The sequence below is a fragment of the Cyphellophora europaea genome, assembly GCF_000365145.1.
Source record: "Cyphellophora europaea CBS 101466 unplaced genomic scaffold supercont1.9, whole genome shotgun sequence".
NCBI lineage: Eukaryota > Fungi > Ascomycota > Eurotiomycetes > Chaetothyriales > Cyphellophoraceae > Cyphellophora > Cyphellophora europaea.
The window spans coordinates 174,314-188,469 of record NW_008481815.1 but is presented as its reverse complement, the minus strand read 5'-3'; the positions used below and the strand labels follow the sequence as shown (position 1 = coordinate 188,469).

General features: G+C 54.8%; 7 protein-coding genes across 7 annotated transcripts; all 7 read left to right on the top strand.

Annotated features, from left to right (window-relative positions):
• Positions 1–715: 715 nt before the first annotated feature.
• On the top strand, positions 716–1,543 carry HMPREF1541_08531 (uncharacterized protein; the record flags this gene model as incomplete). The annotated part of the gene is made up of 1 exon (XM_008722850.1): positions 716–1,543. The coding sequence occupies one exon, from the start codon at positions 716–718 to the stop codon at positions 1,541–1,543; it is 828 nt and encodes a 275-aa protein (XP_008721072.1).
• A 974-nt stretch (positions 1,544–2,517) lies between these two features.
• On the top strand, positions 2,518–3,424 carry HMPREF1541_08530 (uncharacterized protein; the record flags this gene model as incomplete). Its single annotated transcript, XM_008722849.1, has 4 exons — positions 2,518–2,924; positions 2,974–3,138; positions 3,188–3,249; positions 3,303–3,424. The coding sequence occupies 4 exons, from the start codon at positions 2,518–2,520 to the stop codon at positions 3,422–3,424; spliced, it is 756 nt and encodes a 251-aa protein (XP_008721071.1).
• Positions 3,425–4,085: 661 nt separating this feature from the next.
• On the top strand, positions 4,086–5,274 carry HMPREF1541_08529 (3-isopropylmalate dehydrogenase; the record flags this gene model as incomplete). The annotated part of the gene is made up of 2 exons (XM_008722848.1): positions 4,086–5,064; positions 5,120–5,274. 2 exons carry the CDS (start codon positions 4,086–4,088, stop codon positions 5,272–5,274), a joined length of 1,134 nt encoding a protein of 377 aa, XP_008721070.1.
• Positions 5,275–5,689: 415 nt separating this feature from the next.
• HMPREF1541_08528 (uncharacterized protein) lies at positions 5,690–6,034 on the top strand (the record flags this gene model as incomplete). Its single annotated transcript, XM_008722847.1, has 1 exon — positions 5,690–6,034. The coding sequence occupies one exon, from the start codon at positions 5,690–5,692 to the stop codon at positions 6,032–6,034; it is 345 nt and encodes a 114-aa protein (XP_008721069.1).
• A 434-nt stretch (positions 6,035–6,468) lies between these two features.
• Positions 6,469–8,474, top strand: HMPREF1541_08527 (uncharacterized protein; the record flags this gene model as incomplete). The annotated part of the gene is made up of 2 exons (XM_008722846.1): positions 6,469–6,891; positions 6,939–8,474. 2 exons carry the CDS (start codon positions 6,469–6,471, stop codon positions 8,472–8,474), a joined length of 1,959 nt encoding a protein of 652 aa, XP_008721068.1.
• Positions 8,475–8,995: 521 nt separating this feature from the next.
• On the top strand, positions 8,996–10,825 carry HMPREF1541_08526 (uncharacterized protein; the record flags this gene model as incomplete). The annotated part of the gene is made up of 1 exon (XM_008722845.1): positions 8,996–10,825. The coding sequence occupies one exon, from the start codon at positions 8,996–8,998 to the stop codon at positions 10,823–10,825; it is 1,830 nt and encodes a 609-aa protein (XP_008721067.1).
• Positions 10,826–11,733: 908 nt separating this feature from the next.
• HMPREF1541_08525 (uncharacterized protein) lies at positions 11,734–13,995 on the top strand (the record flags this gene model as incomplete). Its single annotated transcript, XM_008722844.1, has 1 exon — positions 11,734–13,995. One exon carries the CDS (start codon positions 11,734–11,736, stop codon positions 13,993–13,995), a length of 2,262 nt encoding a protein of 753 aa, XP_008721066.1.
• Between the last annotated feature and the right edge of the window lie 161 nt (positions 13,996–14,156).

Sequence of the window (14,156 nt, the reverse complement as noted above, 5' to 3'; positions counted from 1 at the left end):
GAAGATGAATGGAGAGGGATTGGGCAATTTGCATCTGCAGATCTGCACGTGAGGATAGCCTCTGATCATATGGTCAGCACGGTGATGGCTCTGTCTGACCCAATACACTCCTTGAGCCGATGTGGGCAGTGTGTATTGCAATCTTCCTTACGGCTGCTCAAAAGCTGCTTGCCACTCGCACGTCGCCTTCCTATTCCGTGATGGGTCCTAGCATCTCCCTTGACACACAGATGTATATAAATGCATGGAATCCGTTACGTTACGTTACGTTACGTTAGGCACCATCACACTGGACAGCCCAGGCTGTTGGACCGACCGCGCCCGACACCTCATTCGAACAGACGTGTACGACAACTACTAATGCTATCGATGACATTCTACACAGTTCGCATCCTTTGCGACGCCAGAAGAATGCGTGCTTATAGTTGCTTGGCATGCCCCGAAAGGGATCGGGTACGTCCGTAAGCTCGACGCCTCCAGCTCCATACCCTATTCACCGTGCTTCTCCCGCCGACCCGACGTATCTGACATTACCACTGCGAGGAAATGGGTTACGAGACCGGACTTCCCCGAAACAGGAGGTCACTAATAGCCCTATGCTTTGACCCATTGTGATCCATACTCCTCACGACCTAATCTGCCGCCACGAGCATACTACTTCCCTCCATCAAATCACCATCACCATCATCACAACCCTCTACTTCCAAGACCCACCATGCCTCCACCCCTCACCCTCACCCTCCTCCTCATCCCTCCTACCCTCTACGCCCTGCACCTCTCCCACCGCCTCGCCCCCACCTCCCACCTCCCCATCACCTCCTCCGCTACCACCGCCTTCTCCCTCACCACGTCCCCCACCATCGCCACACTCGTCAACCCCGCCCGCCACGCCATCACGACCGACTCCCGCAGCGTGTGCCTCTCTTCCTCCCACCTCCCCCTTAGCCCGTCGGGCTATCATTCGCTCTCAGATCGCGAGATCCTCACGAAGTTCGTGCGTGGCGTGTTTGGTGGGTGGGTGTTTGCGCCGGAGCGCTGGGCGTTGGGGTGGGCGAGATGGTGGGGGATGCCGGATATCTTGGATATACGGGCGTTAGGGGAGGGTGAGGCGGGAAAGGGCAAGGGCAAGGGGGTTGAGCTGTGGGGGCAGGGGGAGGTTAGGGCCGTGGAGGAGTGGAGGGTGGGCATGAGGGTTGTTGGGACGTTTGAGGTCGTGCATGTTAAGGTTGCTGAGGAGGTGGGAGTGGGTGGTGAGGATGGGATGGAGAGGGAGAGTTATGTTGATTTCGTGTTTGGATCAGATACGGGGTTCTTACGGGGGATGCACCGCTTCTCTGTGCTGTGGAGGTGGGAGGCGGCAGATGGTGTCACGGATGGAGAAGGAGGAGGGCAGGAGACGTGTGAACTGCGTTTTTCATGCCTGACCTGTGATCCGATGAGGGAGCAACCGTCGATGTCTAAGTGGCTACAGAGGTTCCATCTGGTCTATGCAATGCTGCTCTTTCGAGAGGGCGTTGCGGAAGTACTGGCGCCGAAGGGGTAGAAGTTGTTCAAGGCCCAGTTCTGCAGGGAGTAGAGAGCTGTGGCAAGTGGGCTACATGGTTCACTTATAGTAGCTGTGCTAGCTTAGCGAATCTCATCTCGTATTCCACCTGGGCTGGAAACGTTTGGGCGGCGTAGCATGAAGGGATTCCGGGTGTAGAAAGGAGACGATTTCTCGTCAAGATGGACTATCAAGCATATAAGTCTGCAATTTTGATCGCGGCACCTGCACCTGCATCTAGACCCATCGCTGCGAGGTCCTGTGTATCAGTGTCGAAGCTGGATGTCGTGAACGCGACGTTTCGAGGTGTTCGGAGCTCGAGCTCGAGTTCCTTGGCACGTCCCCACTTTTCCGCCCTTGGCGGGCCCAGCTCCAACAGGACTGCCCCTCTCCGACGACTTGAAGCTCATCTCATGTTCATTCACATCTACACTTTCGTTCCCGAATGGAGCAAGGAGCCAAGTACCCACCATCCGCGGATATGGTCGGCTCATCAATCATGTGCGCAAGCGCCGAAGCGACCCTGTGAGGCCGATATCGCAGGCAAAGGGAAGCTAGCCGTGGAGCTTCTCGTCAACTGCTTTCCAAGCCCAGCCTCTTCCACCCCGCGTTCGCTTCGCAACACGTGTCAAGTTCCTGAGCATGCATAACTGGAGAAGAGCGCCTAACAAGACGGATCGATCAGAGCTTCCCAAGAGCACCATGCCCGAGGGGCGCAACCTTCAATAAGGATTCTCACGTGTCCGACGTTTTCGGGGCTCCCCACTTAGTGTTCCGGCGTCCTTTCCGTGGCTTGCGCCTCTTTGGGGTACCTCACGGAGCCCAGCGCGTTCTCCAACGACAAAGACCACATAAGAGCGCCAGATCCACCTTCTGACGGCCCTGGTACAAGGTAACAATCTCTACATCTGCAATTCCTACGTCCATATCTTGTGATCTTTTTTGCTCTGCTCAAGCTCGACACCCGTGCCACAATGTCAGGCAAACTCTCCGGTAAGGTCGCGCTCGTGACTGGTGGTGGTTCAGGTTTTGGCGCTGCCATCTCTCAGTACTTTGTCAAGGAGGGCGCCAAAGTCTTCATCGGCGACATCAACCTGACGGGCGCCAATGCCATTGCGAAGGAGTTCCCCGGGCAGGTCATCACCGGCCAGCTCAACGTCACAAAACGAGAAGAGTGGGACGCCGCCGTTCAGAAGATCAAGAAAGAATTTGGCCGGCTCGATATCCTCGTCAACAACGCAGGCACGTCATACAAGAACAAGCCCACACTGGAGGTCACAGTAGAGGAGTACCAGCGCACGTTTGATGTGAACTGTTTTGGCATCTTCCATTCCGTTCAGGCCGTGTTCCCTACCTTCATCGAACAAGGAAGCGGTTGCTGGTAAGATGGGCCTCTCGCACAGCTACGTGCTCTTCACTGACGTTCGCAGCCTGAATATTTCATCCTGCGGAGCCGACCGACCAAGACAAGGCCTGGTCTGGTACAACGCGACCAAAGGCGCAGTGTCAAATGCAACCAAGGGTCTCGCCCTAGAGTACGGCCCACAGAAGATCAGAGTGAATTCGATCTGCCCGCTCTTGTCTGGCACTGGACTGTACGTTCGAAAACCTCCCATCATCTCATCCACCACTGACAAAATACAGGTTTGAGGCCTTTGCTGGGGTTCCTGATACGCCAGAAAACCGACAGAAGTTCCTTTCTAACGGTGAGTCCTAACAATAGTTTCCTTCTTCAGTACAGGGCTAATGAGGACGGCAGTTCCGCTGGGTAGATTGGGCCAAGTGGAGGATGTTGCCAAAGCGGCTGTGTTCCTGTGTTCTGATGACGGCGAGTTTGTTACTGGTGTCAACATGTCTGTTGATGGTGGTAGATCGATCTAACAATGCCATATAAAACCTTCTACAGACCTCAATCGCCGCGTTTCCCTCTTATTATCTTCGAGGTTTCTTCAGCACCGCTCTTGACGATGTGATCCTATCCTAAAGCTCGATCTCGCCGCTATCGGCGCACAGTAGTGAGACGCGAGGGCGACACGGTTGTTGCTTGGCTTCTGCGTATCCCCAAGTGCTTGTGCTGTGCATATGGAGCATCTTCTTGTCCCTCGGTATACCTCTTTGCCAACAGTCTCGACGTGGCGCCGTTTACAATTACTCCGGTCTTGACACGGCGAGGGGCACCGACAAACTTTTGCGTGCCACATCCGAGCTCCGATGATTTCTAGGACTGTCCCACACTCTGGTCCGGTCAATCTAGCTTTCCCAGGCAAATTCTTCGCCCACGTTGTACCTTACCCCCCACTGCCCTTACTCCACACCCCAACGTGACGGCAATCCTGGGGTCGCGGTGCGTGGAATTGGTTCGCCTCCAATCTTCGAGTCCGCCGGCAGCAACCCCGTGTCGAGATCTAGTGGGGACTCGAGATGTAGAATATATCGCCTACATCAGCTCTTGCGGACAGCAGTTGACTTCACACAGACACGTCAACACTGGCCGTCCAAAGCAGCAACTAAAGGGACAAAGACTCGATCCGAAACCGCCACCATGATCGCCTCGAACTCCAAACGGGAGTTCTCCATCCTGATGCTCGACGGCGATGGCATCGGCCCCGAAGTCATGGCCGAAGCGACCCTGCTCCTCAACCAGCTCTCCGCCCGCCCGGACAGCCGCGCCAGCTTCAAACTCCTCCCGCGCCTCTTCGGCGGCTGCAGCATCGACGCCCACGGCACCTCCGTGACAGACGAGGTGCTCGAGGTGGGCCGCACCTGCGACGCCATCCTCATGGGCGCCGTTGGTGGGCCCAAGTGGGACGGCATGCGGCGCGGCTTCGAGGGCCCCGAGGGCGCCACCCTGCGATTGCGCGAGGTCACGCAGGTCTATGCCAATATGCGGCCAGCGGAGTATTTCAAAGACGGTGGCAGCCCGATCAGAGAGGAGCTGGTCAAGGGAGCCAAGTTCATCGTGCTGCGGGAGAACTGCGGCGGTGCCTTCTACGGGCCGAAAGTCGAGGAGCCCGACTATGCGAGCGACCTGTGGAGCTATAAGCGCGAGGAGGTGGAGCGGATTGCGAGGATGGCGGCGCATCTGGCGCGGAGTCCTGCGAGCCCCGTCAAGAAGGTCATCAGCTGTGACAAGGCCAATGTGCTGGCGAGCTCGAGGCTCTGGAGGAGGATTGTTGAGGAGACGATCAAGCGAGAGTTCCCGGACGTGGAGATTGTGCATCAACTCGCGGACAGCGCGGCTATGCTGATACCCGCGAAGCCAACCATGTTCAATGGCGTGGTGCTGGCGGACAACACCTTCGGTGACCTGCTGAGTGACTTGGCTGGCGTCATTCCGGGAACATTGGGTGTGCTGCCCAGTGCGTGTCTGGCGGATATTCCTGTGACTGAGTTCGGCTCGAAAACGGTAAAGGGGTTCTACGAGCCTGTGCATGGGAGTGCGCCGGACATTGCTGGGCAGGGCATTGCCAATCCTATTGGCACCATTCTGAGCGCAGCGTTGATGTTGAGGTATTCATTTGGTAAGTCACAGTCTGTTTCTGACGGGAGACGAGCACGCACAGCTAACAGCTCTAGGTATGGAGGAGGATGCCCAAGCCATCGAGCAGGCAGTCAACGCTGCGTTGGACTCCGGGGTCAAGACAAGGGATATGAAGGGTAACACATCCACGAGGGAGATGGGTGACCAGATTAGGAGCCACTTGACGAGAATACTTGATGCCAAAAAATGAGACAACGATACTGACGAAGTCGACGACAGCCATCTGGGGAAGTGGACGGGCCAGGCTACTGTTGTTTGAGCGTACATAGTTGTAGCGATATCACAACCGGACACTAATGCTCACATAGATGCCAAAAAGTCTCGTTGAGTTGTCATGAATAGCAAATGTAACATCTTGCTGAGAGAGGCAGTCTGGGACTTCGGGGAATGCTCGTAGCGATGGCCCGGGATTTAGGAAGTTATCCCCGGGCGCTGCACTGGCTCTCCCACCTTCCTCCGCCGAGCCCGAAGCTGGTGTTTGCTTTCCCCATGGGGTACCACACATCGACCCTTGTGACCGAACACACCGTCTGTAAACTTTGCTGCTGGCCCGTAGCTCCTCGCAACACGGACTCTGATCAGGAGGATACTGTGGACGTGTGCACATGGCAATGAGATGCCACAGCAGCGAGCATCACAACGAACCCACGCCTGTAGCGTCTGCGACTCGCGCTTCTCTCGACTGGCCCATCTGCACCGCCATCAACTCTTGCACACAGATACACCACCCGAATTATTCCGGTGTCACGCATGCGACAAGTCATTCAAGCGGAAAGATGTCTATCAAAGACATCAACGTGGAGTCCATGGGCCTAGCAAGACCGATAGTCGGACCCGCCGGAAGAAATCTTGCGAGCGCTGCGTCCGCTACAAGCTCAAATGCAGTCGAGAGATTCCGTGTGCCGCCTGTAAGGACAGAAATGTGTCTTGCAAATACGATTCTGCTGTAATTCCGGCTGGACAAGCTGGGCACTCACACCTGCCCTCTCCACACGCCAGACAGAATCAGCAAGGGCAACCACCAGACCGGTGGTCATTGCTGCCTTCCGGCGAACCACTTCAACACCATAGAGTGCTCGGCAGTGACAATCCACGAAAGTCAGGAATCAAATCTCTTGACCAGCCACGCTATCGACCGGATACTGGCATCGATTCCCTGTTGAATGCGGCTGAGCTGCGGCAAGGACCACCGCTGCAACACTGCGAAGGATCAAATCATGATCTCTCCGGTACGAGAGAAACGCCCACTCATGATGTTAGCAGCACTACTCCACCGGCCCTGCAGCAGCTGCCAGCGAGCTCACTGTCCAACGACGGAGATCAATATAATGTGCCCTTCGCCGTCGAGGACAATGACGATTTAGGCTTATTAGATTTCGGCTTCATGTTTGAGGGGAATACCTTCCAAGCATCCAAAACGGACTGGCTCGGAGCTACAGCAGACTACTCAGACCGGCAGACATTAGGCTCTGTGCATTTACCATCGGAAAGCCCGTACGACCTTGACTTCCGACAGCCTCGAGGAGAGATCGCGCCAGGCACCGCGTCCACGCCAGCCGTCTCTGTGCCGACTGATGGTCACTCTGCTGACGTATCAGCTGGAAAAGATGGCGCGAGTGATTGGCCTCATGCACTCGATCAAGGTGGCGGCGTATGGCCATTCGACTACACCTCCAACCGCGGATATCGTCGGATCAGACTGCCTCCTCTTCGCCAAGTGCTTGAGGAGACTGTTGGACAACGACCTTCAATAGAGAAGGCGACTCTCAGTGACCTGATCAAGATCTTGTCCGCTCCCAGAATCCCGGTAAGATGTATTCTGCCAGAACAACGATAGTTCTAACAACGGTATAGTGCGTTAACGACAGTCCTGCTCCTGAAGCTCTTCCAGCAGTCAACTTCCTCACGAAGCTGATCAGAATTTATTTCGAAGAGTTCCATCCAGTGGCCAACGTCATTCACTTGCCTACATGGCGAGTAGAAGACTGCCCCACTGCTCTCTTAGCCGCCATGGCCTGCCTTGGTGCTACATATTCAACAGCAGAGGGGTCATCAGAAGTTGCCGTCCTGCTTGCGGAGATAACACAGAGGTCCCTCTTGTGGATGGGTCAGGCCGACACAACAAATTTCAAGGACCCGGCTTTCATTACAGCCATGTGTCTTCATCACACCTACTCCCTTGGGTCTGGCAACCGCCGCCTGTACGAGCTGGCCGATGCAGCCCGCGGCACTATGGTAACGAGCCTCCGTAGCACGGGGATATTGTCCCTGGAAGCCTCTGAGGGTGAGACACTGTCTTCAGACAACCTGCAGCAGATGACAGAGTCCGAACTCGAGGTTGCATGGGCCCAGTGGCGCTCTAGCGAGACATTAAAGCGCGTTGCGTGGATGGTATTCGAATTCGATTGCACCGTTTCGATGATGACGAACAAGCGAGGCGCCTTCAGCATCTCAGAGCTACCAACCAGGCTCCCCTGCGCAGACAGCCTGTGGGAAGCACAGTGTGCTTCGGCCAAGGCATGGGCGTCGATGGTTTTCTTTTCCACCGAATCTCGACGAGGTCTCCAGACCTACACTCTAATGCAACAGCTAACATCACAGCGATCCGTTATATCAACCATACCTTCGTGGGGTAAACGGCTCTGCGCCCAAACAATTAGTCGCTTGCTCTGGGATCTTAAAGAGATGAAAGATGCGTCAGCCCCTATAGCGCTCGGCATACCTTCTATCGCAGCAGGCTACAAGTCGAGCAATGATACTTTGCTGCAAAGCCTGAACATCCTCAACGAGTCGCTCTCGAGTCCTATTAACATGTCGGACATTGTCAACATGAACGTAACATCCTTGGGCATCTACTACACCGACCTCATCAATCGCACCTCAGCCATGGACCTCATCATTTTCATCTTCCGCAACTCTGGACGTGAGAGATCGCCACAGCTCGCAGCGGAATTGACCAGAGCCGAGACACATCTGTGCAACACCTTCGCACACGATCCCGTGGATACCAGACGGTCGGTAGTTTCTGCCGCCAACATCATCACCATCGCGCGCGAGTGTACATCTACCACACCATGCGAAGTCATGCGACTCTTCAACGGCTACGCTTACCTACTGGCCTTCACATGCTTCTTCCCATTCGAAAGACTGCACACGCGCGGCGCCGCTGCAAAGCTGGACGTCTTGCCCTGGCGAAGGACGGCTATCGATGAAACAGGACTCAAAGCATGGGTGGAGCGAAGTGGACCGGCTAGCTTCTTGTCGGTGGATGATATCTGTGACTCTAAGAACTTCGAGACTCTGAAGCAGGAGGGTTTGAGGGCGCTCGACGGACTGAGGACCTGGGGTCTGGCTCGGAAGTTCTACCGCGTTTTGCAAAGCCTCACTTGAAATACAGCATGATGATTAGTCCTGCGGGCTGTGTATGCCTGAGAGCATGTTGGACTCAGGATATAAAACATCGAACACAGAGCACTGCTCGCCGATATCCAGATACCGGAAAACGCTACCATGCTTGTCCGAAACAAGGAAACAAGACAACATGCAAGAACTTAAACCCCCCCCCCTCCGAGACTTCCAAGCTGGGACGTCTGAGTCCGCCACTCTCAGCAGAGTCCTCGCCTCACATCCTGAACCACATAATGGTCTTCGAGCACGGGGTCCAACAATTGTGGCCAACAAGGCAGTGATATGTTCAATCACGTGATGCTAATGTGACGGGTAGATCGCATGCGGACTAGAGTACGACGCGGGGCAGACCTGAGTCGGCTTGGCAATCTAAGAGGTCGGAGCAAGATCTGGCAGCCTCGGTGAAGGTCTAAACGACACATCGCCGTCCTAAGAGTACTTGTGGGCCTTCCCCTTGTTAATCTTGCCGATTCTTGGTTAAAATTGACTAGCTATACTTGATCATGGAAGACTACGGGGAGGTATATACTCCACAACTCAACTCCGAGACGGCTGAGATTCGCCTTCTCTTCCTGGAGCCTAGCCTCGACGCTAGCTCTTGGCCCAAGGGACACCTCGAGGTCAGGTCTCTGAATGATAAGCCAGTGTATGACGCGATCTCATACGCATGGGGAGGCTCACAAGACGTTCGCCCTGTCTTCATCGAGGGCATTGAGGTCCCAGTCACAAAAACTCTCTGTAGCGCTTTGCAACATCTGCGCTATGAAAAGGTGCCAAGATATCTTTGGGTGGATGCTATTTGCATCTTTCAGCAAGATCTAGAGGAGCGGGGACAACAAGTTGCCCTTATGCACCGCATCTTCTCCCAAGCGGCTAACGTACGCATCTGGCTTGGGGTTGAGACTCCATCAACCAGTAGCCTTTTCGCTGAGTTCCGGAAGATTGAGGAATATGTGCAAGACCATGACTGGCGGGACACTTCGCCCAATGCTTTCTGGGGCAGCAGCCTATTTGACGATGGTGCACGTGATACACTGCAAGCCGACTATTGGAAGAGACTCTGGACTATTCAAGAAAGAGCCCTTGCTAAGAAGTACACCATTCATGCAGGCTCGTCACGGTTTAAGCCTACAGAAGGCGCACTATTAGCCCTGAAAGCACAGATGCCCGAGGATTCCGATACTCAACACAAAGTATACCGCCTTATGTTGAATCTCTCGGCGTTTCCAGTTGCCTTGTCTCAGAGTGGGGTGTCGTTGCCAGATAAAGGCCGAATAGCGATAGCGTTCTTCGCTCGAGCCAGGAAATGCATAGCAACCGATCCACGAGATCGTGTACTCGGTCTCCTGGGCATCTGCATCTCGTTGTTTGGCAGCCAATTCCTGCAGGCTGATTATAAAGCGGACACAGCGACGGTGTACACTGATTTCGTTGAAAGTCTCATGGCTCATAGCCAATCGCTACTCATTCTGACGCAAGCCGCATCGTATCACAACAGCCTACCGAATCTGCCTAGCTGGGTGCCGGACTGGTCCTCCTCATATGACCACAGACAGCACCCTTTGCTTTTGCCAATGTGGGACTTGTATTCTGCTTTTCGATTGCTGCCTGCCGAGCCTGAGTTGCCTCAGCGGATCGCCCACAAGCTGATGATACGATCAGTATTCCATGCGAACGTTCTGGAGGTCGGACAAGTGTATTACCCTGGTGCCATTGACGCATATACGAACAACATTGTCTCGATGGCGAATGAGGCCACTCTCAAATCGTGGAAACAGCTTTACGAACTTGCCGCCCAGTCAGCACCGAAGCAATGCACTAACCCAAAGTCGGTGAGACGAGACTTTGTCAGAACATTGCTGTGGGATCTTGACCCAGACTTCCGAGGTGGCCAGCACTTTGCCCCTTACTCTGCCATTGTGGATTGGCGTTATACCATTGAGCGCTCACGACTCACTGATCAGATGCTTGACGAGATCCTAGACCAGCAAAGTGAAAAAACGCACGGCGCAGGGACTGGAAGTCGGCATGAGACACATGGAAACTTCGCTACGGAGGAAGCACTCAGCTGGATCGAGGGAAACTTGGTCAACAAGCGCTTCTTTGTCACGAACAAGTATGGGCCTTGCATCGGACCGCGGAACACTAGGGTCGGCGACGTTGTTGCTGTGTTGGAAGGTGCTCACATGCCTTTCGTGCTCCGGAAAAAGGCAGCATCGGAAAGCTCAATGGACTACTTCTTGGTTGGAGTTTGTTATGCTCACGGGATCATGGATGGCGAGGCAGTCAAAGGTCCAGACGCTGGCAAGCTGGAGGAGATATGGTTGGTATAGCCCTGTTCTACTGTACGACTCCTAGCAGGCCTGGACAAGATGCCGAGTCAACGGAACAGGATTAACGTCGTTCAAAGCAAGCAAGAACTGCGCCATAGTCCTCAGTCAAAGAGATCCAGCCTTGTAACAACCCAATATCGATGGCGAATGCCTGTTCGATAGCACCGTGTGTCCAGAGTTTTGGCCGACACAAGCATCACTCCTCTCGCAACGGCCCGGGAGCACAGGGTTCAGCTCTGGCGAGCCCACTTAGGCAGTGAATGCTTGACTATTCCACCTGTACGTGATCTGGAACCATCAAAACGCGAGTCAGCTTTAGCTGTACTTCTGCATGTGACAAACAATCCTAGCTTCTCTTCTACCCATGACCGAAGAGTGGTGACCATTAATAGTTATGGGAGTGGAGAGATCTTACTGCCCAGCTCTGGCCAGCTTGCTCATGACCATGCAATACCAGCTGCAAGTCATCATCTAGACCCTGGTTCCAGACCGTCTCGATTCTTCAGTGACACATTCTTGGCCTCGGTACGAAGCGCAACTCTCTCTTCCTTCTTGATAAGGAGTTCAGCCAGCCTTTTGGGAAGTTGTGGCTTGCGCCTCTCTAAGGATAGCTATAAACGGACTAGCGGGGAGACTAAGTTGTGTCAGTTCGTATAACAATTAGTTCTGATTCGCTGTGGCCATTAAATATAGTTCAGCGGCTCAGGTTCTGGATCTTGAACGGCCTAAGCTGGCGTTTTTATAGTTATGCACTTGCCCAATGCCGAAGCTGAAAGGGTCTATGGAATCAGATATGACCATAACTGTCGCCGATCTTTGCAGGCCATTCTCCCCACGCCTGTGAGTCAATTCAGAACATCAGGCTTGTTCGTTTTCCTTTTCTCACTCAACCTGTTTGGTCGCTCGCCATGGAAAGCAAGACTCATGTTCAAGCAACAACTGTGTCTGTGGAAGAGGACCGCGCTGCGTCGGAAGAAGCTGTCGTGCTACCAGAACGAAGGCTGAAGCAAGCAATTTGGGCCATTGTTGGTGGCGTTGCCTTACCATGCATCCCCATCATTGTGATCACAGCTGTGCTACTATACTTCATCTTCCACTTCCGTGTGGATCTGACAAAAGGCTTACCGGAGTTTGCACCCACGGTCAACGAAACTCATCGAGATGTCAATTCCTGGATAGATTACATCCGTCATCAGGGAGGTGCTCCAGCATACTTTGTTGACTACAATCCATCCACCCTCACTACCATCGCATCGTGGACAAGCCGAGTCATCCCATACCTCTCCAGCTCCATCATGGCTTTGGTAGCTTTCTTCTCCGCCCGACATATTGTATTAAAGTCCAAGCATGGAGACGAGCACGGCTCGCACCTACCTACTCCCGAGCAACTGAGTCTGCTGATCAACATGCTGAACGGCAACGGTTTCAGTCCCCTCAAAGACACCATCCTACACAGGTATCGTAAGCGGGAAAAGCTAATATCACCCTTGCCTGCTGCTTTCACCGCCTTGTTCTTCATCACCATGCTTGGCCTCGCAATCCCTATCGTCGATTCCTGGTTCGGTATCGCCACTAAACCCTTCACTATCCAGCAGTTGACGCCGAACAACGCAAACATCAGCAGCTTCGGGAGAGCGTTTAATTACACGAGATTCCCCAGCGGGCCCCGCGATAACGGCACTGTCAACTCTAACAATCCATTCAATGAATGGTGGCCGGTCACGTTGTTTCCTGCCAATGGGCACGGATCATGGTTCCTCGATCTATATGACACCCTCAGCGTAGCATATGGCATCTCCAAGGAGCACAAGATCCATAACTACACCGACCCTTCCGGCATCGAATACCTTTACATCGGCGATACGGAGCAGGGCCCAGCCATCGACTTTCAAGCCAAAACGTTCGGCGTATCGGCACAGTGCATTCCAATGACACAGCTCTGCTACTCCAATTTTGCAGGCAACGGCGGCTACCTCTTCAACTGCACCCCTGCCTTCGGCGGAAATCTGTGGCAGAACTTCCTCAACTCATCGGCAACACTAGACGATGCATACGGTCTCCCTGGGGGCGGGCCCAACGTCGGCGTCGCTTTCGCCGAGAATCCCGAGCTCACTGTCGCCGGCGGCCAGACCTATGTCGCTCCTAACGGCTGGCTACCCGAGGAAGGCATGACGCTCGGCAACAACGTCACGAAAATCTACCCGACAAACCCCCTCTACTACGGCGCATGGGGCGTCGAGTACCCAGCCTCCAACTTCGGCAGCGACGACAACCTCTTCGTCGGCGACACCGGCCTGTTCTGGACCACGCAGCTTGGTGGCGGCGCCACCTGGGTCTTCAACTGCTCGACCACCGTCTGGGACATCCACTACACCTGGGTCAACGGCTCGGTGCACACGTTCAACAAAACCCTGGCTTCCACAGACATGGCAGGCCTCTTCAGCGCCCCGCCGGCCTTCGCCGCGTACAATCCCGTCATCCAGAACGCTATCGCCGAGGCGGCCTCGGTTGCCGCCTACTCCGGCAACAACTCCCGCATCATCGCCACTCGCTTTGCGCGCGAGTTCTCCCGCACGATGCTCGCGCTCGCGACGGCCGTCATGGCGCCCGAGACGAACGAGCTCGAACAGATCCGCGAGCCGCTGAAGATCGTCGCGCGCATCCCGCTCGCGCCGCTGTATCTCCTGTTGGCCACCAAGGCGCTGTATGTCTTTGGCGTCGTCATCCTCGCCATTGGCGCGTACTGCTTCACGCACCCGGCCGAGACGGAGGTGGTCAAGGCTCAACTGTCCGTCAAGGGACTCACCGCGGCGCACTTCAATCAGCCTGGCATGGTGCAGCAGAACGTGGTTAGGCAGTTGCAGGACAGGATTGACGCCGCCCAAGGCAAGGGTTCCAGCGGCGGTAATGGTACATCGTCGGCCGCAGAGAAAGAGCCGGCGACGACGACGTTGAGGCATGCCGCGACGGAACCGGTGCAGGGGTCGCCCAGGCCGACGGATAATGCGAGGGTGGGACTGATGCCGACGGCGGAGGGGGGATGGGAGTTCGTCGTGCTGGCGAATGGCGTGTGGAATAGTATCAAGCCCATTGTGAAGACTTTTGTGCTGCAGGAGGCCGCGCAGGGGGAGTTGGGCGGTGTGGGCAAGGCGATTAATGCGTGGCACTAGAGCGTAGCAGAACTGTTGAGCGCATAAGTATGATATGTCCATTTCAGCAGAAACAAGCGGGAGTTGGTGTTGACTATTTCGGTTCGCGGCACGAGCTCACCCTCTCTGTCTCTCTCTCTCTCTCTCTCTCTCTCTCTCTCTCTCTCTCTCTCTCTCTCTCT